This window comes from Podarcis melisellensis, assembly GCF_964234715.1.
Source record: "Podarcis melisellensis genome assembly, chromosome: 13".
Lineage (NCBI taxonomy): Eukaryota > Metazoa > Chordata > Lepidosauria > Squamata > Lacertidae > Podarcis > Podarcis melisellensis.
Genome location: NC_138545.1, coordinates 54,900,678 through 54,923,690, shown reverse-complemented (window position 1 = coordinate 54,923,690; position 23,013 = coordinate 54,900,678). Strand labels below are relative to the sequence as shown.

General features: G+C 50.0%; 2 protein-coding genes and 1 long non-coding RNA gene across 6 annotated transcripts in view; 1 reads left to right on the top strand and 2 right to left on the bottom strand.

Annotated features, from left to right (window-relative positions):
- UBE3B (ubiquitin protein ligase E3B) overlaps nucleotides 1-13,906 on the top strand; it is a 32,829-nt gene extending 18,923 nt beyond the window's left edge. For all 4 annotated transcript variants that reach the window (XM_081884578.1, XM_081884577.1, XM_081884576.1 and 1 more), the window contains 10 exons: nucleotides 1,773-1,892; nucleotides 2,742-2,918; nucleotides 3,030-3,140; nucleotides 3,612-3,749; nucleotides 4,447-4,512; nucleotides 5,014-5,072; nucleotides 8,174-8,356; nucleotides 9,129-9,240; nucleotides 10,213-10,305; nucleotides 11,495-13,906. In XM_081884578.1, the coding sequence (XP_081740704.1) occupies nucleotides 1,773-1,892; nucleotides 2,742-2,918; nucleotides 3,030-3,140; nucleotides 3,612-3,749; nucleotides 4,447-4,512; nucleotides 5,014-5,072; nucleotides 8,174-8,356; nucleotides 9,129-9,240; nucleotides 10,213-10,305; nucleotides 11,495-11,686 (1,251 nt within the window). In that variant the 3' untranslated portion in view covers nucleotides 11,687-13,906. The remainder of the gene's footprint in view (nucleotides 1-1,772; nucleotides 1,893-2,741; nucleotides 2,919-3,029; nucleotides 3,141-3,611; nucleotides 3,750-4,446; nucleotides 4,513-5,013; nucleotides 5,073-8,173; nucleotides 8,357-9,128; nucleotides 9,241-10,212; nucleotides 10,306-11,494) is intronic.
- Nucleotides 1-23,013, bottom strand: part of LOC309354488 — a 204,678-nt gene that overhangs the window by 34,279 nt on the left and 147,386 nt on the right. The gene's annotated exons all lie outside the window — the stretch shown is intronic.
- On the bottom strand, nucleotides 13,881-22,928 carry MMAB (metabolism of cobalamin associated B; the record flags this gene model as incomplete). The annotated part of the gene is made up of 9 exons (XM_081884637.1): nucleotides 13,881-14,857; nucleotides 16,317-16,376; nucleotides 16,849-16,913; nucleotides 17,848-17,945; nucleotides 18,698-18,770; nucleotides 20,002-20,059; nucleotides 21,571-21,664; nucleotides 22,385-22,449; nucleotides 22,810-22,928. 9 exons carry the CDS (start codon nucleotides 22,926-22,928, stop codon nucleotides 14,773-14,775), a joined length of 717 nt encoding a protein of 238 aa, XP_081740763.1. The 3' UTR covers nucleotides 13,881-14,772.

Here is a 23,013-nt window from a genome sequence, read left to right as displayed (position 1 = left end):
CCCGAAAAGAACTCAACAACCTTGTGCAATCCTCCCTAAAAAAGCTAAACAACTCTGGGCAATCCTCCCCAAAACAATGCTCAACAACTGTGGGTCATCTCCCCCCATTTTCTTAAATTTGAGTCCTCAAAAATAGGGGGCACCTTATACACGGGGGCGTGTTACATTATACATGGGGGCACGTACATAGCCCAGACCTTAACCCAATCAAAAATTTATGGAGCCGACTAAAGAAACATGTTAGTCAGAAGCAACCCAGCAATAAAACCCAATTAATAGAGGCAATAATTCAATCTTGGTTGCATGTTATTACAGCTACAAAACTAAAAAACTTGGTTCAGTCCATGGGAAGGCTAAAGGTTACCCTACTAAGTATTAACTGACGTGAGAATTTTTGTATATCTCATTTTTTCACGTTTCTTCTTTAGACTGCTGTTGTAATAAATAAGACTTCATAAAAGTTATTGCATTACATTCTTCATTTGATTATCTTTACACTGATATATAATTTTATGATACTACTCAAAAAAAAAAGTGGTGTAATGAGCCATCATTGCCAGAACAAGATGGCACCTGATTGGCTCTCTAAACACTCCCTTTTTTCTGGTTATTTGGCTATCACTTTTGATGGAATACAGGTAATTGAACAAACATGGTAGCAGTGCATTCTTCATTAAATTATATTTCCATTGATACATAATTTTATGGTATTACTAAAAAAATGGGGGGTGTTATGAGCCATCAAACCTCAGAAATACACTTTCTCCAAAAGGTTTCCACAATCTTGGCCACTAGTGTAGTGCGTTCTCCTTGGGCCTGCCCAGTGTGGCCTAGTGATTAGAGTGGCAGACCAGGACCTGCGGGACCAGGTAGTGCTAGATTAAACCCTGTGGAGGCCCCTATGCAGTTGAAATCTCGGGGACTCCTTGTAAATCTTTCAAGATCAAATCAATATTATTTTGATCCATTGTCATGGGGCCCCTGAAAGGCATGGGGCCCATAGACCAGTGCCCACTCTGCCAATTTGGTCATCCAGCGCTGAGACCAGGGTTCAAGTCCCCACTCGGCCATGAAGTGTGACCTTGGGGGACAGTCACTGCCTCTCCGCCTGACCTACCTCATAGGGTTGTTGTGAGGAGGGGCAGAATAGTGTATGTATGACACCTTGTGCTCCCTGTAGGAACAGTGGGATATAAATGTAATAAAGTGGTTGAGATGAAATGTGTTCAAATCCGCCTTGCTCTATCTGTTGCCCTCAGGATGTTGCTGAGCTCCAGCTCCTCTTATTCTTGACTACAAGCCAGTGGGACTGAAGCAGGAGAACAGCATTTGGAGGGCACTAGGTTGGGGAAGGCTTGTTGAAACACTATCTGTAATGAAGTAAAAAAAAAAAAACTGCAGCAGCTGCTATTTTGTTATCAAAACATATATATCCTGCGTCTCTTTAGCATCTTTGAGGTGGGTTGCAATCCAGAAATAACAATAAGGCAGGGCCCTATGACCCTACAGGGAAAAGCAGTAGCTGAATGTTGGCCCCAGGAAGAGGCTCCTGAGCAGCTGCCTTGGAGGCTCAGGCTGGCGTTCTGGTGACCCTGCAGCCCTTTCCCTCCCAGATGTTGTGGGACTCCCACCTGCCAGCAGTGGGCCTGGCCAGTGGCCAAGGATGACGTCTCTTGAGGGGGGAACTGCAGGTTCCCCAGGTGTAGTCAGGTGGGGGAAGGCTGACCTTGCTGCACTTAGGCAACAAGCGCGTTCTTTTGGAACATTTTCAGAGGGCTCTTCTCTTCCGGAACATGGTGACAAAAGAGAAGGAGAAGCTGGGGCTGGTGGAGACCAGCTCCGCGTCGCCGCATGTTACGCACATCACCATCCGCCGGTCACGCATGCTGGAGGTGAGTGGCGCGGCTTCTTCTGGAAGGGGGTGCAAAGAAAACCACCTCTTTCTCTGCTAGTCTTTCTGTGAAGCCTCTTGATTTGCCGCTTCCTGAAAACAAGGTTCAGGATTCTTGGCCTTGACTGGCCTCAGCTCCCCAGGGTTTGAGACAAGTGGCTCCCAGCCCTGTTTGGACTGAGGCAGCTAATGAAGCCTTCTCAGGCCTACATTTCACTTTGAGCCGGCCTAGTTGCAAACTATCGCAGGTTTCAACGGGAGTTCTGCCACAGTCCGTACCAATGAACTGTTCTCCCACCCACACCTGTTAGGAGCCAGAGTCTGGAGCAGGCCTAGTGGTCACAGCAACTCTTCCCAGTAGGTCTTGCCCCAGTGAGGCAGTTGCAAGGCCCTGCCTTCCCAGTGCCCTCTAAGACTCCTCCCCTGGGTCCTTCTCCAGCCATCTGAGGCTTCTTTGCCTTGTCTTTCTTTGCTCTGCCCCATTCATTCCTTTCTGTGTTCTGGGAGACTTGAGGGAGGGGAGCTGCTCACAGCAGGGTGGGGGGGAACTCCTTGGCTTCTTCTGCAGTTGCCCCCCCCCTCCTCTCCAGCCTCCACTTCAGCCTCTAAACCTGGACTGTCCTCTGACACAGCCTCTTCCTGCTCACCAAACCTGTTACCGTCTCTGCTTCCAAGACTTCCTCCCCATGTGTTTCTCCCTCTGACCCCCATTGTTGTGCAACCCCCACTCCCCGGGCTCTGAGCCGCCTTCCTTTGAGGGTTCCCCAGCTGGTGCGCCCCCACTCCTCTGCATCCAACCAGTCCATAACACCACCTTTCTGGCCTTGTGGCACTTTCCACCTCTCCCCAGGATGGGTACGAACAGTTGCGCCAGCTGTCTCAGAACGCCATGAAGGGAGTCATCCGGGTGAAGTTTGTGAATGACCTGGGAGTGGATGAGGCCGGCATTGACCAGGACGGCGTCTTCAAGGAGTTCCTCGAGGAAATAATCAAGAAGGTCTTTGACCCTGCGCTCAACCTCTTTAAGGTGCCAGAACCCTGTCCCAAGCCCTGTCTTGTCAGACAGCCCCAGCTGGCCATGCAGGCAGCCATGGGCTTATGTTGCTCTCTCTTGTCTCTGCTGCTACGTGCCGGGTAGACCACCAGCGGCGATGAGAGGCTGTATCCCTCCCCAACGTCCTACATCCATGAGAACTATCTCCAGCTCTTTGAGTTTGTTGGGAAGATGCTTGGAAAAGCTGTCTATGAGGTAGGAGGGGCCTTTTTCAACAGCTGCCCTTGGCACAACCAGTGCCAGCCCTCTGTGGGTGGTTTGGCTCTTGTACGGGACCCCAAGCATCTTTCCTAAAGAGAAAAGTTTTTGCCCATTGGGTCAGGGGCGGGGAGGCAGGGAGGCTAGCAGGAGATGGAGCTGGGATAATGGAGCCAACTAATTCTTGTTTTATCCTCCTCCTCCCTCCTGAGTTTGACAGGAATAAAACGAAGATGCAGGAAGACCGTGTTGCCACACACTAGACTGGAGGCAAATAACAAAGGGGGGGCGCTGCCTGAGGGCAGGCTGAGTCTGGTGGGGCAGTGCCCCCTTCTCCCAATGGACCATCCAGGATTTTTGTTATGGGATATAGATTGCCTCTTCCAGTGTTCAGGCTCTGATTTCTTGGTGGCTGGTGATAGTGAAATGCAGCTCTCTCTGAGCCGTTTTCCTTCTCCCCCTTTGCAGGGGATTGTGGTGGATGTTCCTTTTGCATCTTTCTTCCTGAGTCAGCTGCTGGGACATCATCACAGCATCTTCTACAGCTCTGTGGATGAACTTCCCTCACTGGATTCAGAGTTCTATAAAAACCTGACCTCCATCAAGGTTTGTTTGCCATCCTTTTGGCTTTCTCTCAGTGCCTTGTTCAGCGGGCACCGTCTCCTGATGGGTGCCCGGCCACTTGTCTGTCCTTATCTTCCTTTAATTATAGCCAGCACAAGGGGATTTGGGCTTGCAACTGATGGCTCTAAATGCAGTTCTGATAACTGAGTGAGACGTCTGCCATTGTGTTTCTCCCAGTTATTGACTAGGCCCAGTCTCCTTGCGCTTGGCCCAGGGAGCAGAAACTAACTGCTAAGCCAACAGTGTGCCAGGCTGTCTCCTTCTGCAGTCAGACATCGTAAGCACACATTAAGCAACATGTATTAATATTAAATTGAATGAAAAATTCAGCATCTAGAGAAGATTGGGTTTCGCTTTTTTAATGAAATTGTGAATGCCAAAGAACTTTCTAGACTCTGTGAATGTCTAGTGGGAGTTGACAGTGAGTGGCTGATGCCTATTGCAATGTTGGAAGTAAGAGGAATTGGTGAGTCAGAGCTGCCTGTGGTGGCTGGGATTCTGCATAGCCAGACTCATCACATACAGCGTTGCACATGAATGTATTTGGCTGAGCTTAATTTGGACACGTGCAGCAGAATTCTGAGAGAGTGCTAGGAAGTGAAGCCCAGCCAGTTAGGGTGGAAACTGAGCAGCCTCAGCACTTAAACTCTCCCCTTCTTTCTTTCTCCCCCCTTCTCAGCGTTACGATGGAGATATCAGTGACTTGGGCCTGACGCTTTCCTATGACGAAGACGTGATGGGCCAGGTGGGGCTCCCTCCCAGCCTCCCCGTCTTTTTTTGTCACATTTTCTGCTTTTCCGGGTCCTGTAGGGAGTGACACCCCCTTGGGACTCTGAGTCCAGCTCTCTTGGCCAAATGCTCCATGAATTGCCCTGTGCCAGGCAGGACTGACACTTCTCATTCAGACTTTTTTGCTTGCTGTCTCCTAAAAAGCTTAGCTCTTCATTCTTTATTGATTTGAATCCTTCCCCCACCGCCCTCAGCACCCACAGTTCTGCCACACACTCAACATGAACATGTACAAACCTTCCCACAGGAGCTGGCCCACCTCCGGCCTCCCCAAGAAGAACAACTCAGCCACCCGCCTGTGATGGGGAGTGGGGCTGGTCCTCTGTGTCATAGGGCCACTCTATCTAGAAGGTGTGACACCCCCAGCCGCCCCCTCTCTCCTGACCTGAACTTCCCATGGTATATTACAAGCAATAAGTGATGTCTCTCTCTCCCTCCATCCCCACCGTTTTTCTAGCTTGTTTGCCATGAACTTATTCCAGGAGGGAAAACCATCCCTGTAACCAACGAAAACAAGTAAGTGAGCATTTATCAGCCCTGATCCCCCTGGGGCTGCATTCTGTCCCCTTCCCAAAGGGTGGCTGACTTCATCATGTTAAGGCGGAAAGGGTACCCCCAGTGCCCAAGTGACTCCCACACCAGGCAAGACGTAGGAACAGGTGCTTGCATCACCTTAGGTATCCAGATTGCCAGAAGAACTTTTGGAAATGGAATACAGTGGTGCCCCGCAAGACGAATGCCTCGCAAGACGAAAAACCCGCTAGACAAAAGGGTTTTCCATTTTTCGATGCGCTTCGTAAGACAAATTTCCCTATGGGCTTGCTTTGCAAGACGAAAACGTCTTGCGTGTCTTGCGATTTTTTTCGCTCCCCCCCTTTTTCTAAGCCGCTAAGCCACTAATAGCCTTTTAGCCGCTAAGCTGCTAAGACTTTAATAGCCGCTAAGCCGCTAAACTGCTAATAGCGCTAAGCCGCTAATAGGGTTGCTTCGCAAGACGAAAAAACCGCTAGACGAAGAGACTCGTGGAACGGATTATTTTCGTCTTGTGAGGCACCACTGTATTTCCAGGATGTGGTGGGAGTTTTACCTGCTAGCACTTTGACCTACTAACATTTGTAACTCAGGAGGTGGAAACCTTGACTTTTTGTTAGATATAAAAAAATTCAAAGCAGTGTTCCAACCTTTCTTTTTAAATATCAGGTTGTGGGAGTTCCATTGCCCCATCACACGCTTGAATCAGCCCTGGTGGGTGGCATTTCCTGCAGCTGCGGCCTTGTGTTTGCACCTAATGGCCCTGTTGTATGTGACTGGAAGGATCCTGCGCTCCTTATGCTGCAGTTGGACTTCTGCCATTTTTCACAGGAAGCCGTCCTTGGGAAGCAGAAGCTGCAGCAGCATCCAGAGCGCTGCTTTTGCTTTGCCCCAAGTGCTTCTGTCTGGCCCATGGGATCTTCCTTTTGACCTTGTGGCTCAGCTGATTTCAAACTCCTTTGGAAACTGTTTCAAAAGTGGCGTACTCTGAGAGGAGAACTTGGAGGCAGAAGTTTGACTTCCAGTCCTTGTTGGGGAAAGTTGCTCACTGGGCGCTCCCCATGGTCTGTCTTGCCACATGGGCTGCTCTGTGGAACGAGAACAGGATGGGGAATCCTCTTTTTTTTTTTAAGAATAATTTTTTATTAACCGACCAATCACATCAAATCAAACCAAATTACATAAATTCCAAATTACACCGCCAAATTTTAAATTTTTGTTGGGGTTACCCATATTTCAAGTTCCGAAGGGGATCCAATCAACTTCTTGCTTCTTGCTGCTGTTTTAATGTCCACAAATCTAACCTTATGATGTTCACAGTACTATCCAGTCCTTTCTTATTATTTTTCCACATCTCTTGTTGTTATTTTCATATATTTTTCCTTTTTCTTTGTGACCTCTGATAGTCTCTGCAAGCTGGTTTGTAAACCTGCGTGGATATTTTTTTTTTATCCAGTAGCCATATCCAGACGTTTCCCATATAAGATCACTTCCATACATCAAAACAGTCTTAGCGTCATTAATCTTCACCAATCTGCCTCCTTTCTCAAAACCTCTGAGGAGATTCACTAGGAATGCAGTCTGAAAACAAATCCGTTCTTCCTCCCGGCTATAAATCCTTTGGCAAGACGGCGACTCCGAATTAATTGCTGCGCCATTCCCAAAAGCTCTTATTGCTTCTCGGTCTCCATAAAGCATACTTTTGGTTAAAGTTTATCTCCACACAGACCTTAATCATCCTGCTTGGGTCAGTTCAACCGACGGTTCTAATGAGGAGGGGTTCTTGTAAATCACATAGAAGGAAAGTAAAAAAGGTCCCCCTCCCATTCAGCCCCGTTGTCAACATACCCCGCCTTTGGTGTATCTTCATCGTAAAATATTCCTGTTTCTCCAGCTCATTGTCTTCTTTCGCAGAGGTCACTTAAATTAGCAGACTTCACTCCCCTTCTTCACTTGAAATATGTGCATTTGCTTTTTTGTAATTAATTATTCCAAATTGCTGCAACTACAGTGGTGTCCCGCAAGACGAATGCCTCGCAAGACGAAAAACCCGCTAGACGAAAGGGTTTTCCGTTTTGGAGGCGCTTCGCAAAACGAATTCCCCTATGGGGTTGCTTCGCAAGACGAAAAAATCTTGCATCCCCCCCACGGGTTTTTTCCGCTTTTTTCGCCCTTTTCTTAAGCCGCTAAGCCGCTTATCAGCTGTTCCGCTGATAAGCCGCTTAACAGCTGATCGCTGGAAGCCGCTTGACAGCTGTAGCGCTAATCCACTAAGCTGTCAATGGGCTTGCTTCGCAAGACGAAAAAACCGCTATACGAAGAGCCTCACGGAACGGATTAATTTCGTCTTGCGAGGCACCACTGTAGTGCGCGATCAGAGACAGCGTCCAGAAGAGCCGATGTCCACACGGGGGCATTCTGCCTAGGGCCTTCACCCCCTTCTTTTGAATTAGGGGGTGATTTATGGGCACAGCAGGCAAGGGCAGTGTTCCCCATTTCCTTGGGGCAACAAGGGAGGCTGCCTACTCCCATAACAGCCTCTTAATTACCCCATGTGGGTCGGAGAGATGGTATTGTCGGCCATCTTCCAATGCGCCTCCTAGTGTCCCCCCGGATGGGGAATCCTCTTGAGCCTTTCTGAACTAACTGCTCTGCCCTGCGATGAGGGGCTATTCCTCCCCCACCCCTAGGATGGGAATGGTGTGCCAACCATGTCCACCCTCTCTCTGAAATGCACACCAGGGACTGCCACCCTGACCACATTGCTCACCAACCCCCCCAAACCTCCACTCCATTTACCAGTCCCCCACCCCATTCCTTTTCACCTCATCCAAACCCCGTCTTGCAGCTTCTCTGTGTCCCTTTGTCCCTGCGTTATTTAAACGTAAACCTGCCATTCTGAAACCTGCTTTCTCTGCTGCTACCTTCCTGTGCCCTGACTTCATGCTAATACAGGATTGGGATGAGGCACTGCAGGTCCCCTTATGGGGGCTGCGTGATGACAGCCTTACATTTTATGTATATAGGGATGGATGGATGGATGGATAGATAGATAGATATGGGTGCCTTTCTGTCCCCCACGTCAGGATCAGCTACATCCACCTCATGGCCCACTTCCGGATGCACACGCAGATCAAAAGCCAGGCGGCTGCCTTCATCAGCGGCTTCCGCTCAATCATCAAGCCCGAGTGGATCCGTGTCTTCTCTGCCCCTGAGTTGCAAAGGCTGATATCGGGTGACAACGCCGAGATAGACCTCGAAGACTTGAAGTAAGGGAGAAGGGGGGGGGGTGTCTCATTCCACATTCTGCTTCATTGGATGTCCACAAGTTCTATTATTAAGAAAGAGGGAGGCACACTTTTCTTTCTCTCCTCTGTCCATGCCGTGTGTAAGTTCATAAAGCCCAAAAACTTTGAGGAGGGATTTGAAAGGCTGGAGAGGAGAGGGTGTGTGTGTGTGTGTCCACCCACCCATCCATGCAGGGTGGGGGAGCCCCACACATCAGGGGCAGCAAAGGGTAAGTCCTTTCAGGTTTATCTGCGGCAGAGTGTCCAGTTTTGATCATGGGTGTGGGGCACATTTGGAAGAGGTAATCATGGGAATATCAAAGCTCATTAGGGCAGTGTTTCCCAACCTTGTGCCTCCAGCTGTTTTTGAACTACAACTCCCATCATCCCTGACTAGCAAGACCAGTGGCAAGGGATGATGGGAATTGTAGTCCAAAAACAGCTGGAGGCACAAGGTTGGGAAACACTGCATTAGGGTGCTGAAGGTTAACCTCCTTCTCTACTGGCTTGAGTCACCATACAGTGAAGTTTCAGTGTTTCCAGTTGAAAGTAGCCATTGGTGGGTGGGTGTCCCATGGGAAGTGAGCAAGGGGGGGACCCCCTCTGCAATTCACCTTCTTTATTTGCATAATGGTCCCACCAGCAGCTTTCATGTGGCAACAGGAAGTTGGGGGCAGAACTGTAGTCCTTCCTTTGATCTAGTGACTTCAGTGACCTATGAACTCCACTTGATTTTTTGTCTCTTCTTCCTTAGGAAGCACACTGTGTACTACGGGGGCTTCCATGGCAGTCACCGAGTCATCATTTGGCTTTGGGATATCCTAGCCAATGATTTTAACCCCGATGAAAGAGCCATGTTTCTTAAGGTAAGCTGTGTGTCTGTGTGCGTGCGCGCGTGCACATGTGTGTAAAACAAGAGTGACCAACCAGGCCTGGTGCCCTCCAGATGTTGGGCTTCTAGCTCCCACTGGCCTCAGCCAGCATGACCAATAGTCATGGATAATGGGAGCTGGGAGTCCACCAGGTTGGTCGTTCATGGACCTTAGTCACTTGAGTACATGTGGATAGCTCAGTCAGTAGAGCATGAGACTCTTAATCTCAGGCTTGTGGGTTTGAGCCCCACCCTGGGCAAAAGATTCCTGCATTGCAGGGGGTTTGGACTAGATGATCCTTGTGGTCCCTTCCAACTCTGATTCTCACAAGTGTAGTTTCTTGCTGGTCTTCTGGGTGCAAGATATGCACTGTATATATGGTTCCCTGTGGTCCTTCCCCTAAAGAGAAAGCAAGATTTTGGTCTTCATGATCCACCATAAAGAGCTGCTTTAACATTGGAGCTGCCTTATACTGCCTTATACTGAGGTCTGCTCTTCTTACTCTTTCCTACCCCTATCTGGGAATGCTGAGGATTGAACCCAGGAACGTAAGCACACAAAGTCCTTGCTCTGGTACCAAACTGGGGTCCCAGCTTGTTTAAATGCAGGCACATAAAGGCTGCTTCAGACAGAGAAAGGACTTTGATCAATCTGGACCAGGAATCCATTCCCCACTTGGACATGAAACTGACTAGGTGACCTTGGCCCACTCTCACTCTCAGCCGTACCTACCTCGCAGGGTTGTTGTGGGGCTCCAATGACGAGAGGGAGAACCATGGACATGCTGCCTTGAGCTCCTTGGGGGGGGGGGGAGGTTGGATTTAAATACAATAAAGTAATAATAATAAATGTGGGGCAGCCCCTCAATGCCACCCATGACAATGGTGCTGCACCCCAGTTGAAGAGCCAGCCTGATCCAGTACATGTCTCCCTCTTCCCCTTGCTCTTTTTCCTCTCCTGTGCCAGTTTGTTACCAGCTGTTCTCGGCCACCACTGCTGGGCTTTGCCTACCTCAAGCCTCCCTTCTCCATCCGCTGCGTGGAAGTATCCGATGACCAGGTATGTGCATGAGCCAAGCTGGTGAGCCTTGACCTCCTGTGTTCCCTGCAGGTGCCATGGTCTCCTTACTGGCATGGAAGTGTCTGCTGGCTCCACCCTCCCTTAAAGGAGTCACAGTTCACAGAATTAGACAAATTCTTGGAGAAGAGAGCTATCAGGGCCTACTAGGCACACCAGATACTTCCGAGTACCATGAGGTGGTGGAGGGAAGTGCTGTGCTCAGGTCCTGCTTGAGGGTTTCACATGGAGACGTCTGGTTGGCCACTGTGAGAACAGGAGGCTGGACTGCAGGAGCCACTGGCCTGGTTCAGCTGAAAGGAACACAGCCACCCCCACGGAGAATCCCAGGCTTGTCTTTAGAGGACAGCCCTGGGGCCAAGACCCTGGAACCTGGAGGAGATATTTCTCCCAATCGGTTCAGGTTGTAAGCCCTTTTAGATTTACTTAACCGGATCGTGTGTTTTGCGGAGAAATCTGCTGTGTGGGAGGAATCCAGGGTCTCAACAGTGAGGCTAATGGCAGAAGTGGAGGGACAGCCAAGGGCCAGGCAGCAACTGGGGAGTTTTAGGCCAGTTTAGGTCTTACTAGGGTAACACTTTAAACAGTTATGGCTTCCCCAAAATAATTATGGGGGTTACAATTTGTTCAGGGTGCCAGGAATTGATAGGAGACTCCCTATTCCCCTCATGGAGTTTTCGAGTTATCTGTGAAGAGGGATGGATTGATCTATAGACTGCTCTAAGAACTGTAGCTCTGTGTGGGCAATGGGGCCTCCTCACAGCTCCTCAGCACCCATCACAAACTACGGCTTCCAGAATTCTTGGGGGTGGGGAGCCATGACTGCCAAGTGGTGTGAATGTGACCTAGGCCACCAGCAGGCTTGTCTCAGCCATGATGCTCTGCAACCATCAAACACCAAAGGTGATGCAAAGCAGCCCCCAGCTGAATCGCGTACCATAAGGCAGGCCTGTCCTTTGGGGTTGGTCCCCTCGCTTTGCTCTAGAGAGAGCAGTTATTCTCTGATGTGGAAATAGTGAGGACCTTGCCTGGAACAGGCTGCTCTGTTGGGGTCCCAGGGGCCTTCTGGGCAGAGAGCACCCAGATCTCATGCAAGATGCTTTGTTCAGCCTGCAGCGCTCACCAGGCACGTGTGTTTGTGGCACCCCAAGCCCTCCGTTTCTCTCCCCAGGACACGGGGGACACCCTGGGCAGCGTCCTGCGGGGCTTCTTCACCATCCGGAAGAAAGAGCCGGGTGGGCGACTGCCCACCTCCTCGACCTGCTTCAACCTCCTCAAGTTGCCCAACTACAGCAAGAAGAGCGTTCTGCGGGAGAAGCTGCGCTATGCCATCAGCATGAACACAGGCTTTGAGCTCTCCTAGCCCACGCTCTCAAGAGCTGGATGGGCTCTCAGGGCTATACCTTGGTAAATGGCCGCCTGAGCAGGTTGCAGCTCTGGCCTGGGGTCCGGCATCGCTCTGATGCCGCTGGACGCAACTCTGCAAGGAGGACCTCCTTGGAAACGCAGCTGGCCTGCCATTAAATGTAGCATCCAGAGCCAAGCCTGTGCATTGTCCTTGGAGGGGGGCCATGCCCAATGGAAGATTGCACACAGGGCAGGCAGGGTCACACAAACTACTCATGGGCCCTGGGGTGTGTGCCCTGTGGATAATTTTTATCTTGGTCTTGGGCAAACAGTTGGACCTTGCTGTGGGCCAGGCCAGGTCAGACTCTGGCAAAACGCTGTGGAACGAAGGTCGGGAGCTGGCTTTTCCCTCCCACTTTGGCTTCTGAAAAACAGGCTTGAGGCTTCTCAACTCAGGAGCCCCATGAGATTGCAGGAGCTTTCTCTTCATGTTTTTTGTGTTCCTCTCTCTGTGCCCAGGTTTTGTCGCCTGCGACTTTCCCACAGCTTGCCAAACTGCTTCGCATTGACTCTCTGTCTGAATACACGTTTGCCTGCAGGCCCCCAAATGAGTGCTTCCCGCTATGTGGGGAGCACAGGTTTGTGATGTGGAATTCCTCCCCCGTGGCAGATTTTTGCTAGTTGTGAGCCTGCAGCTTGTCAGATGTCGGAGAGCAGCCTTCACCAACCTGGTGCCCTCCTTTCTGACCGTTGGCTGGGGATGGTGGAACTGGGAGGATGGGCCAAGGGCCCGTTGGCTGGGAACTCCTCTTAGGGCCTCAGTTGGCAGAGCCCGCTGAAACATTTAGTGGCTGAGCTAATCTGCAGAGGCTCCTGGGCAGCTGAGAGCAGTTCCCTGCTCTAACCTCTCAGGGACTTTGCTATGCCGAATAGCTTCTCAATTTCCGTTCAGGAACAGCAACTCCATTAAACTCTGTAATTGCAAAGGGGTTTATGCTGAGGTTGCTCGTTATTCATTGCTTGCTCTGTATTCACATTCATTTGTGCACTTGTCCTTCCCAAGCTCCCCTTCCTTGACATCTCCCACAATCCCAGATGTGCCCTAAGGGAAGAGAAAAAGTGTTCCCACAAGGTGATATTTCTCCCCAGGGATCCACCCTTTGCTGAATCTGACTGGACCATGTGCAAAGCACAGGGCATCTTTCAGGGACTGGACTTGTCCTGGTCCTGGTCTCTGCTTTGCCACAAATGGGTGGATGTCTTTGGAATGAATAAACACCAGGAAGCAAGGGAGAAAGGTCACCTTGTGCAGGGTCTTCCTTCTCTCCAAGTAGATTTGTGATCAGCTCAGTCTCCCACCCAAGGAATCCTGGGGATCTGAATATGAGTGGGAAGGAAGGGATTGAACTGTAATCAAATGCAAAATATTTTAAGAATGTTGGGTTTTACTGGTTTTATTGTTTTTCTTTTTGCAGAAGCCCCGTTTAATGCTTTCTAACCTTGATTATTCCACCACTGCAAATCTTTAGCCTTGAGGTGTAAAATAGTTGCTTGTTTTTTAAAATAATTCTAGTGAAGGGCTGGGCCCAGAGAACATTCTCAAGAATGAACGTGTTAAGTGAAAACCAAAATCCCCACCTTTTCTTGATTTTACTTTGAATGTTGCAGAAGACTGTGTGTCTCATGTTTTAAATGCTAGACATTAAGCATTCTCTTAATGGATTTGGCAGTATTGCACTACAGAAGTTGCAGGATACTCTAGGGCAGCCTTTTGGATGTTTTGGACGACGGTTCCCAACAGCCCAGATCTGTGCTGGTTGGGGCCCATGGGAGTTATAGTGCAAAACATCTAGAGGATGGCAGTTGGTGAAGGAGTCTTGGGGTGGCACGGGGCAAGCTCTCCAGTAGAATCTCTCCAATAGAGTAGGAATGGGGGGATGACACTATACAGCACCCCCTCCCAGTGGACTCCTTGACCCTCTGATGAACTGCTTCCTCCATGTATACATTTTCAGAACTGATGTGCAAATTGTGATTGTGTGCTAAATATGTTGAAAGAGTTTGGCTGTTCTAGCCCGCAACAGTTGGGCATGGTGTGGCTTTCCCAAACAAGGAAAGCTATGCAAGCTGTCAGGGGTCTAACATCACCCCTACCCCAAAACAATGCCTTGCACGTCTGTCATGAGGTGGGGAGAGGAAAGTTTGCCATAGGAGATTAATAAAATATTTTATCTTGGCCCTCCTGTATCCTAGCATTTTACAGCATATTCTCCATGTTGGAAATAAACTTGACAGATTGGTTCAATATAGTCATAGGGAGGTGAGTTTCTCCCTCCCCGCTTCGTAAAAATTGGCTTCTGTTTCAAAGAAACCTACAGCAGTGTGAGGAAACGTACAACAGAGACTCCCAGGACTGAAGAGGAGGTATGTCTCTGAACAGTTCAACAGACCCTGAAGAGGAAGGGTCGGGTATGTTAAATGGCAGCCACTGAGAGGCAAATGAAAAATTGGGAGTCCTGCTGACAAAAGGAAAAAAGCAGAAGCCCTCTGGCAGCTGAGCTGCATCCCAAAGCTCCAATCTGGTGATGCCCACTGCTGCCTCCCACCTCAACAGCCGTTTCCAGGATCTCACTGCACAAAGGTTACAATGGCAGAACGTTGCTGTGCTTGAGATGCTGCGTCTCCTGCCAAAGTGTTGATGGATTCAACAATGACCTCAAAAAGAAAAAGAGGACAAGGAAGTGTAACAGAGAGGCTGTGGTCTGCAAGTCAATCTGAGCCAAAGCGCCAAGTGCCTCTGGCAACAGAACACTCTTGCAGAGAAGGGCTCTGCAACACATCAGGCGTGGCATGTGCTTCTCCCCTCTCCTTTTATCAACACATGTCAATAAATGCAGCTGAAGTCTATTCACAGTGAACGCTCCAAGTTCTCTTAGCAAGCTGGTCTCAAAATGGAGCAAGACTGGAGCCGCAAGCTTTAAATAAGCTTTCAGGAGTAGATTTCAAGAGCTCAGTTTGAAACTGCAATCAATCTTCCATCTTGTCCAGTCCTCTGTCTGAAAGCCTGGCAGTCCACCTCTTGCACCAAAGGGCCTCTGCTCCCTACTCCGTTCTGGTGTAGATCTTCTCCTGCTTCCCTTCCTTCATTGCAGCGTAGCGGGCAAGAACAAATAAGTAGTCGCTCAGTCTAAGGAACGGGAGACAAAAGCTGTTGTCCATCTCTGTACAGGATAAGAGCTTGTAATGGGCGTGTCTACCCTAAGGGTGGGGCAGCATCTAGGGCTGGAAGGAGGAAGATAGAATCATAGAGTTGGAAGAGACCACAAGGGCCATTGAGTCCAATCCCCTGCCAAGCAGGAAACAAATGATCGGCGTGAGCGACGTGAGGGGAGACCTCGCCACCTTCCGGCCTGGGAGGGTCTCAGCAGCCGCAGGAGGAGGTCCCTGCGCATATAGCTAATCAAAAAGGCAGAGGAATGGATGTGCTCCCCTCCCCCAACTGGCTAGCTGTGAGAAGTTACCTGTGCATGCTCCATGATGACACTACCTACCTTAAAACGGGGCAGGGTATTTGTCCTTTCCAACTGGTTGCAGCAGCTCTCTGCCAGAGAAGGGTCCCTTCCCCATCACCTGCCAACAGCCCATTTTACCTGAAGGTGCCAGGGGCGAAACTTTGGACCTTCTGCATGTCAAGTCTGCATGGAACTACAGCCCTTCCCAAAACACCTTCCACATGTGGAGCAGGGAAGCGCTAGCAATTTGGGTATGCCTACAGGGTGTGCACATAGAGAAAGGACATCTCTTCCCCACCATCCTCTCTCAAAGACCAGCAGACTCCAGATGTCTCCTTCCACTGCCCCAAATCTCAGCTTCCACCCTTCCTCCTCTCCACTTCCCAGCTTAAGCACAAAGTGATCCAGGTGGAGCCTTCCAGGCATCATTTGACTACGATTCCCATCACCCCCCATCAGTGGCCATGCTGGCTGAGAATGCTGGGAGCTGGAGTTCAACAACATGGGCAGGGCATCATTTTGGCTACCCCTGCACTAATCTCCCACTCCCTTTCCTCCAAGTTGTTGGAAGAGAAAAGACAAGACTGTTTGGTCTCTGCAGGGCAGTCAGCAAGGCCCATGTGAGTGCCCCAAGGTAGACCAGTAGTTCCCAAACTGGCATAAAATGACTATCAGACTCTGAAAAGCTGGTACCACTGGATCAAATTCATCTGTTGTGTTGAATTAATTAAACTAAATAGTTTCAACTGGATTTTGAATAAAGGGGCAATTAGTTGTTACTGTTTTGAATCTTAGTGTTATCTTCTTTACTGGGTTATGCAAACTGCTATTTTGAATAGTGCTTTCTATAGGGTTGGGGGGCACTAGGAACCAAGGAGCACTATGGAACCAAAGGGGCAGGGCTCCCAAAATAGATGCAAAAAGGACTCTCATCCCGTCCCCTTTTCTCAGTAGGAGATATCCAGCAAGAAGTACCTTCCCCATCCTGCTCTCCACTAGATCAGCCCCAGAAACCAGCAGGGCCAGTGGCCAGGAAAGGAGGTGCAGAGAAGCCCTTATCTGGTGCCTTGACTGTGTAGACACATCCCCCCTGCCCCCATCCCAGCTTTGTCAAAAGGAACAGTACCAAGTTACCGGTTCAAAAACTTGGCCACGTCTGCATCTGCTTCTCCCATTTTCACCAAAGGAATCACACTGCAGAAGAGAAAAGGAAGACAGTCATCACTACAGCTGATATAATTGGATCCAAAACCACCTTTCATGCCCCCCATCGGCATGAGTAAATTTTGCCTTGTTCTGCCAGATCCTAAGGTGCCAAAAACATTATTTGCTAAATGCACCAAATTCTCTGCTCCAAACCAACTGTGCATTTAAAGGGGGGGGAGAGTACCCACAATTAGTTTGCACTGGCCATTAACAGCTCCTGCAGAAGTCAGGATCTCTTTTGGCAAACACTTCCTTGTCTTGCTGCACAGTACAAACTCTGATCCGTGCCCTCCCCCAGCATTGCTGGGGAGCACCTGTGGTCATTTCCAAACAATTTTCATGCAAGCCTTACAAGGTTGACATGCCATCGAAGACTGAACAAGAGAGGTTGGCAGCCCAGACAGCTCACTCAGGGCAGCAGGGGGTTCTCATGGCTTTGTCAGTGCAGTTGCTCACTTACCACCTCTCGGCTCGGCGGCAGATGGCTCTGGAGAGATGGAGAGCAGTGCTGCTTTTGCCGCCAGACTGAAATGACATTAAACAAAACATCCAGATCTGCCTTATGCCAGGGTCAGGCCCATCCAGCCCCCGTCCATCTGCTCTGACTGATGAGAGCGCCCTGGGGTCCTCAGCAGAGAGCAGTCTTTCCCTGATACTTTTGAGACAGGGCAGGCTGGGGACTGAACCTGAGACCTGTGGAGCTGCAAGCCCTCGCCTGAAGCAGCCAATGCAACCATTTTGGCTACCTTCCCACAGAAGTCAGAAGGAGTGTCTGTGAAAACATGCCCTAAGGAAAGTGCTGTGAACTAGCTGTTAGCTGTGATTCCTGCACAGCAGGGGCTGGGTTAGATTAGATTATGGGGTCCCCGCCAGCTCCACAATTCTATAATTCTGTGTGAGCCTGAGGGGAGCGAGTAGCCCAGGGCCTTACAGCAAGCTTGGGATTTAGGTGGCAGTTAAATCAAAGTGGTTTGTGATGGCCCCCAACTTAGACTGCTGTAAAAAGGAACTACAGAAACTCATGGGTGTCCACAAGTTCTAGCATCATGAGAGGGGGAGGAATCCTTTCCTCTGGTGCAAAAGGGGAGGAATCTTGCTTGGTCTGGCTGCATCAAAGTGTTCCCTGGCACCCCCAGGGGCGAGCAGGATCATTCTCCCTTTGCATCAGCTGGTGTGTGTATTCGGGGGCAGGATCCATGCACCCGAACCCAGAACTAAGCAGCCTGATCAATGGCTCAGAGCTTCCCAAAGGCCCCAGCAGTGTGCTTGCCAAGCAGGAACTCTGCACAAGAATCTGGGTGGCTGAGCCACCTGTCACTCACAGCCCTGTCACACTGTTCCTGATGGGAATCTGGCCAGTGGAAACCAAGAGTGGTCTGCCCCCCACCTTCTGTGCTGCAAGCCTCTGCTTTGTGACCTCCTCACAGACGGAGCACAACGGAAGACGCAAAATACCTACGGGTAAAATGAAAGCTGTGAGTGGTGGAAGCTGCTCAGAGTAGTGATCGATCCAGGCCTCCAGCTCCAGAATGGGCTTTTCACTGAACGACGTTCGCTCTGCAGAAGAGGAGACACGACTGAGTGGACCAGCCAACCAAGGAGTCACCCACAAAGCGAAGCCCTGGCTTCTTCATTCCCCTGCTTAAAGTCGCAGGATAGGGGCTGCCAGCACATGACGCATCAACCTTGCTAAAATGAAGGAGGCTTGAGCCTGTGTGGGTTCCAGTGCTGAGTCCTGGAATACCTCAAGCACCTCTGAGCATGCACAGAGCATTTCCCCCCAAAATGGTTAAAATGCCATCTTGAGTTTTTAAACAGAGTTTAAGTAAGTGGGCAACCCTAACAAGCAGAAGCACTATGGCCAACCTGTGCATTTGGCAACCTAGCAAGTCAGCATTTATTAGAGACATTTATACTTGGGATATATTCATATGCAATGCTTTTTAGGCATGCATCAAAATCTTTGCGGAAAAAGCATTTCCCCCCACTAAGAAACCACAATGGAGGCTTGTGTGTTTCTGTTCCAGGGCATGGTCTGAGGGACCTTGACATGGCTGAAGCTTGGCAGGTCTGGGTCCAGTCAGACCCTTGCCTAGGGCCCTGCCAGGAAGAAAGAAAGGAACGGGGTGTAAATGCAATAAAAAAACCAATTTAAATAAGCCACATAAACAAAGGTTTCATGGTCAGAGTACTTCCTTCAGTTGTCCAGCAAAACTGATCCCCAAAAGCAATGGCAGCAAAACCATTTCAAAAAGGGCAGCAGTTAGCTTATTTTAAAAAAATGAAGATCTATACTAGGTTCCAATTACTTAAATGCGACTCCCTGGCTGAGGATATGGGAGTTGCCACGTTGGAGCCGGCATCCTGCAGCGCACACTGGACCTACGGAAACAAAACAGAGCAAAGGTGTTTGGGATGAGCATTATTTTTGCACAGATGGCGAGACATTCAGAAAGCATTTTAATTGTCGGTCTGGCCCGCCTTCATGTCTCTGAAGGTGCCAAAGAATGGGCAGAGTTCTCTGACCTAAATCGGAAGAGGCTTTGGAACGCCCACCACCACTGGCTCCATCGGGGATGGGAATCTGTGGTGGTCCTCCTCTGGCAGATGAAGCTGCACTCCAGCTCCTATCAGCCCAGCCAGCATGGCCAATGGGCAGGGATGGTGGGAGGTGGGATCCAGCCACATCTGCAAGAGGACGACAACTGCTGGCTCCCTGCCCTTGCCTTAACTTACACAAGCAGATGGACAAGAGTTAGGCCAACAGCTCTTAGGCGGAACACCTCCGCACAAGATGCTCAGTGATAGGATATCCCCAATGACCGAATGCTAGCAACTGTTGCCAGCCATCTCAATTTACTGAATTTATCGCTCCCATAGGAAGCATTGAGGGCTTTAAGAGAGGATAGGACAAATTTAGGGAGGAGAGACTATCTGTGCTCTGCCTCTTCATTCAGTGACACTTCCAAATGCCGGCTGTGGGACACCTCAGGGAGGAGAGCATTTGTGCTTGGAACCTGCTTGAGAGTTTCCTACAGGTGACTGGATGGCAACTGTGAGAACAGGATCCTGGCTGAGATGGGCCATCGTCAGGGCTCTTCTTCAATAAAAATCTACTAGCAGAGTAGCAAATATATAAATTAAGCAACACACAGTAACAATACAACAACAACTTACAGTCATACCTCGGGTTAAATACGCTTCGAGTTGAGCGTTTTCGAGTTGCGCTCCTCAGCAACCCGGAAGTAACGGAGTGCGTTATTTCCGGGTTTCGCCGCTTGCGCATGCGCAGATGCTCAAAATGACGTCACGTGCATGTGCAGAAGTGGCGGGAAGTGACGCGTGCGTGCGCAGGCGTGCCGTTGCTAGTTACGTTTACCTCTAGATGTGAATGGGGCTCTGGAACGGACCCTGTTCGTATCTAGAGGTACCACTGTATTATTCATATCCCGCCCATACTGTAAATAAAAAGACCACGAATGAAAAGTCTTAAAGTTTCTCTTGCTGTCTCCTCTTAGCCCAAGAGTTGGACAAGAGGGTCCTTTGGTCTGATCCAGGAAGGCAGTCCTTGTATGCGGATGCTGTCAGTGACGGGGATACAGCTGTTTCTTACCTGGTGAAGTTCCTGCACAAACGAGTGACCTCCTTCACTGCCAAATTCAGCACTTAGCCTGCAGCAAAATAGGAGAGATTTTACCCTGAGATATAGGTAACTGATGCTGTTCGTGTGAGAGATTTACCTCTTGTGGAGGCACTACAAACAAGCCTGAAACCAGTTGAATTGTCGAGTTCCCCCAAAGAACTATTGTGATGTGAGAGCAAGAACATTTCTTCATGAGAGGTGCATGGCCTTCTCATGTTCAGGCAGACAGGAAATTGGTTCAGGGCAGACACAATCTGTTCCTGGCTCTTCATATGAGATGAGACCTGCAGGATTAGACCAGAACATCTGGTTTAGCATTGCTTGCCCTTAAGTGGCCAACCAAGTGCTTCCAAGAAGCACAGAAGCAGAACAGGAAGGCAACAGCCACTCCCATTATTGCTCTCCAGCATGTGGAATTACTGAGGCAGACTGCCTCCCCACTTGAAGGTTCCATAGAGCCATCCTTGCCTAGCAGCCACTGAAAAAGACCCCCCCCAAAAAAATTGTCCAATGTGGGGGTGAGGGAACATCTCTGATCCTCCAGATGTGGTTGAACTGCAACTCTCCACAGCTGGAATCCAACATCTGGAAAACTACCACAGATTCCCTCTGGGAAAGCTCATTCCAAGGATGGTTTTTTTGGGGGGGTTGGAATAACCTCCTCCAACATCTGGCAAAAGACTGCAGCACTCTTGCAGGGCAAGATGATGTCCCCTGGAGCCATGAGCTTCAGCCTGTGGGCAGGGCGGCAGGGCCAGGCACAGCCTGCTCCTCTGACATCACCAAGGCAGGACACAAATGGCGAGTCAGGGCTGCGGGCAGCTGTCACAGGGCGAGGCCTCTACTCCAGTTCCAACAGGCTCCTGTCACTCCCTCTCCACCCTGGATCAGGCTGCCTGGCAGGTTTCATTTCACTTAATAAAAGGTTTTGAAACTGCTCTTTGTTAATCAGGTAGCAGGGTGGGGCTCAGAATAAGCTTATGCCAGGGAATATGCTGCCTGCTGCCAACCAGCAAGAACAGCTGCTGGGGAAAACGAGAGGCTTTCCTTGCTTCCCATGACAGAACTGCTTTCTTTCATATCAAATTACCACTATTAAATTTATTTATTACCCACCTTTCACCAGCAAGTCCCAGGGTGAAATTCAACAATTTAAAAATTCAGAGTTAAAAAGGTTAAAGCTTATTAATGTCACAGTAATTGGGTGGGTCCTAAAAACCATGTCTCAGGTGCCAAAGGTCCAAAGCCATAAAGTGAAGGTGCCAGATGCACCTGTGGGGAGGGAATTCAACAGCTGAGGGGCTGCCCCAGAAGGCCCTCTCCTCCTGGGCCACCACCAACGTCCCAAGTGCCTGTTGATCTTAATATACGGAAGGGTTCTGAAAGGAGGGGGTCTTTCAGGAATCTGGGGCCCGAGTTGTTTAGGGCTTTGAACACAAATGTGATTACTTTGAATCAGACCCAGAAACAAACTGGCAGTCTATTATTCTCTGAAACATTCTTATAAATTGAAGAAATAATTTACAGTCTTTTGGTTACCCTATGGCTGAACTCAGTTCATCGAGTGTCCCCAGGGCATCAAAGATCTGGTCATCTTTTGCTCTCCTCTCTCCAGTGAATGTGCTGGAAAACCCTTTTGAAAACCATGCAAGATGATAACAGTGAGAAAAATAATACAGTAATACAGCACTAATACAGTAAAGGTAAAGGGGCCCCTGACCATTAGGTCCAGTTGTGACTGACTCTGGAGTTGCAGCGCTCATCTCGCTTTATTGGCCGAGGAAGCCGGCGTACAGCTTCCGGGTCATGTGGCCAGCATGACTAAGCCGCTTCTGGCGAACCAGAGCAGCGCAAGGAAATGCCGTTTACCTTCCTGCCGGAGCAGTCCCTATTTATCTACTTGCACTTTGACGTGCTTTCTAACTGCTAGGTGGGCAGGAGCTGGGACAGAGCAACGGGAGCTCACCCCGTCATTGCGGGGATTTGAACCGCCGACCTTCTGATTGGCAAGTCCTAGGCTCTGTGGTTTAACCCACAGCGCCACCCGCGTCCCTTACTAATATAGTATCCCCACTCAAATGTATTATTATTATTAAAAAAGAATCCGAGCAAAGCATCTCATATTTTACAATCTCTTGTGTTTTCTTTTGTTAACAACATGTCACAGGTACATTATAAAATATTTTCCATTTGTTTCTGTGTGTAGATATATATTTGAAGCAGAGATCAGCAGCCGATTCCAGCAGTCATTCTAAGGCTGTCAAACATGCCCCTTGTGGCACCATGGTGCTCTCATGGGCCAAGGATTAGCCGGTGGGCCGGAGACCTGCCTCCGCTGGCAGGATGCTGCTACCTTGGTCTCCTGTTTTCGTGTATAACTTGGGGATTTGGGTTGTTTCCGTGGGCTTGGCATCCATGCTGCAGAGGAAGAGGAGAGGGAAATGGTCCTTTACATTCATTCCCTTTGCATATTCACATGAACTATTTAGTTAAGAAAAATTAAGACACAACACATGATGCAATCGACTTTCAAATGAGGATCAATGCAACGTCCACCACGAGCGCGCCCGGACTCATTCTCGGGCGCCTTTTAAAAGCCAACCCTGAACGTTTCTGGTTTTGGAAGTAACAGAGGCGCCTCCCCGAATCACGCTTTTCTTCGCGCGCCTCGGCCCCCCCCCGCTTCCACGGCGCTTCCCCCGGCTAAGCAAGGAAACGGGCCGCTTCACACGTGACGCTGCAACCCGTGCAAACGGGGCTCCGGCCGGGCCGGCTCACCTGGGCGCCTCTCCGGGCCCGCTCTGCTTCCGGCCCAGGCGCCTCGCGCTCCCGCCCAGGGGCCAGGCCGCCCCCGCCGCCCGCCGCAGAGCGCGCCCGCAGCACAGCAGAGCCGCCATGGCGCTCGTTCCTCCCCCCCCCCTCGCTGGCGACTGGCCGGGCGGCGCTTCCGCGGGCGGGCGGGCGGGCGGGGCCAAGGCGCGG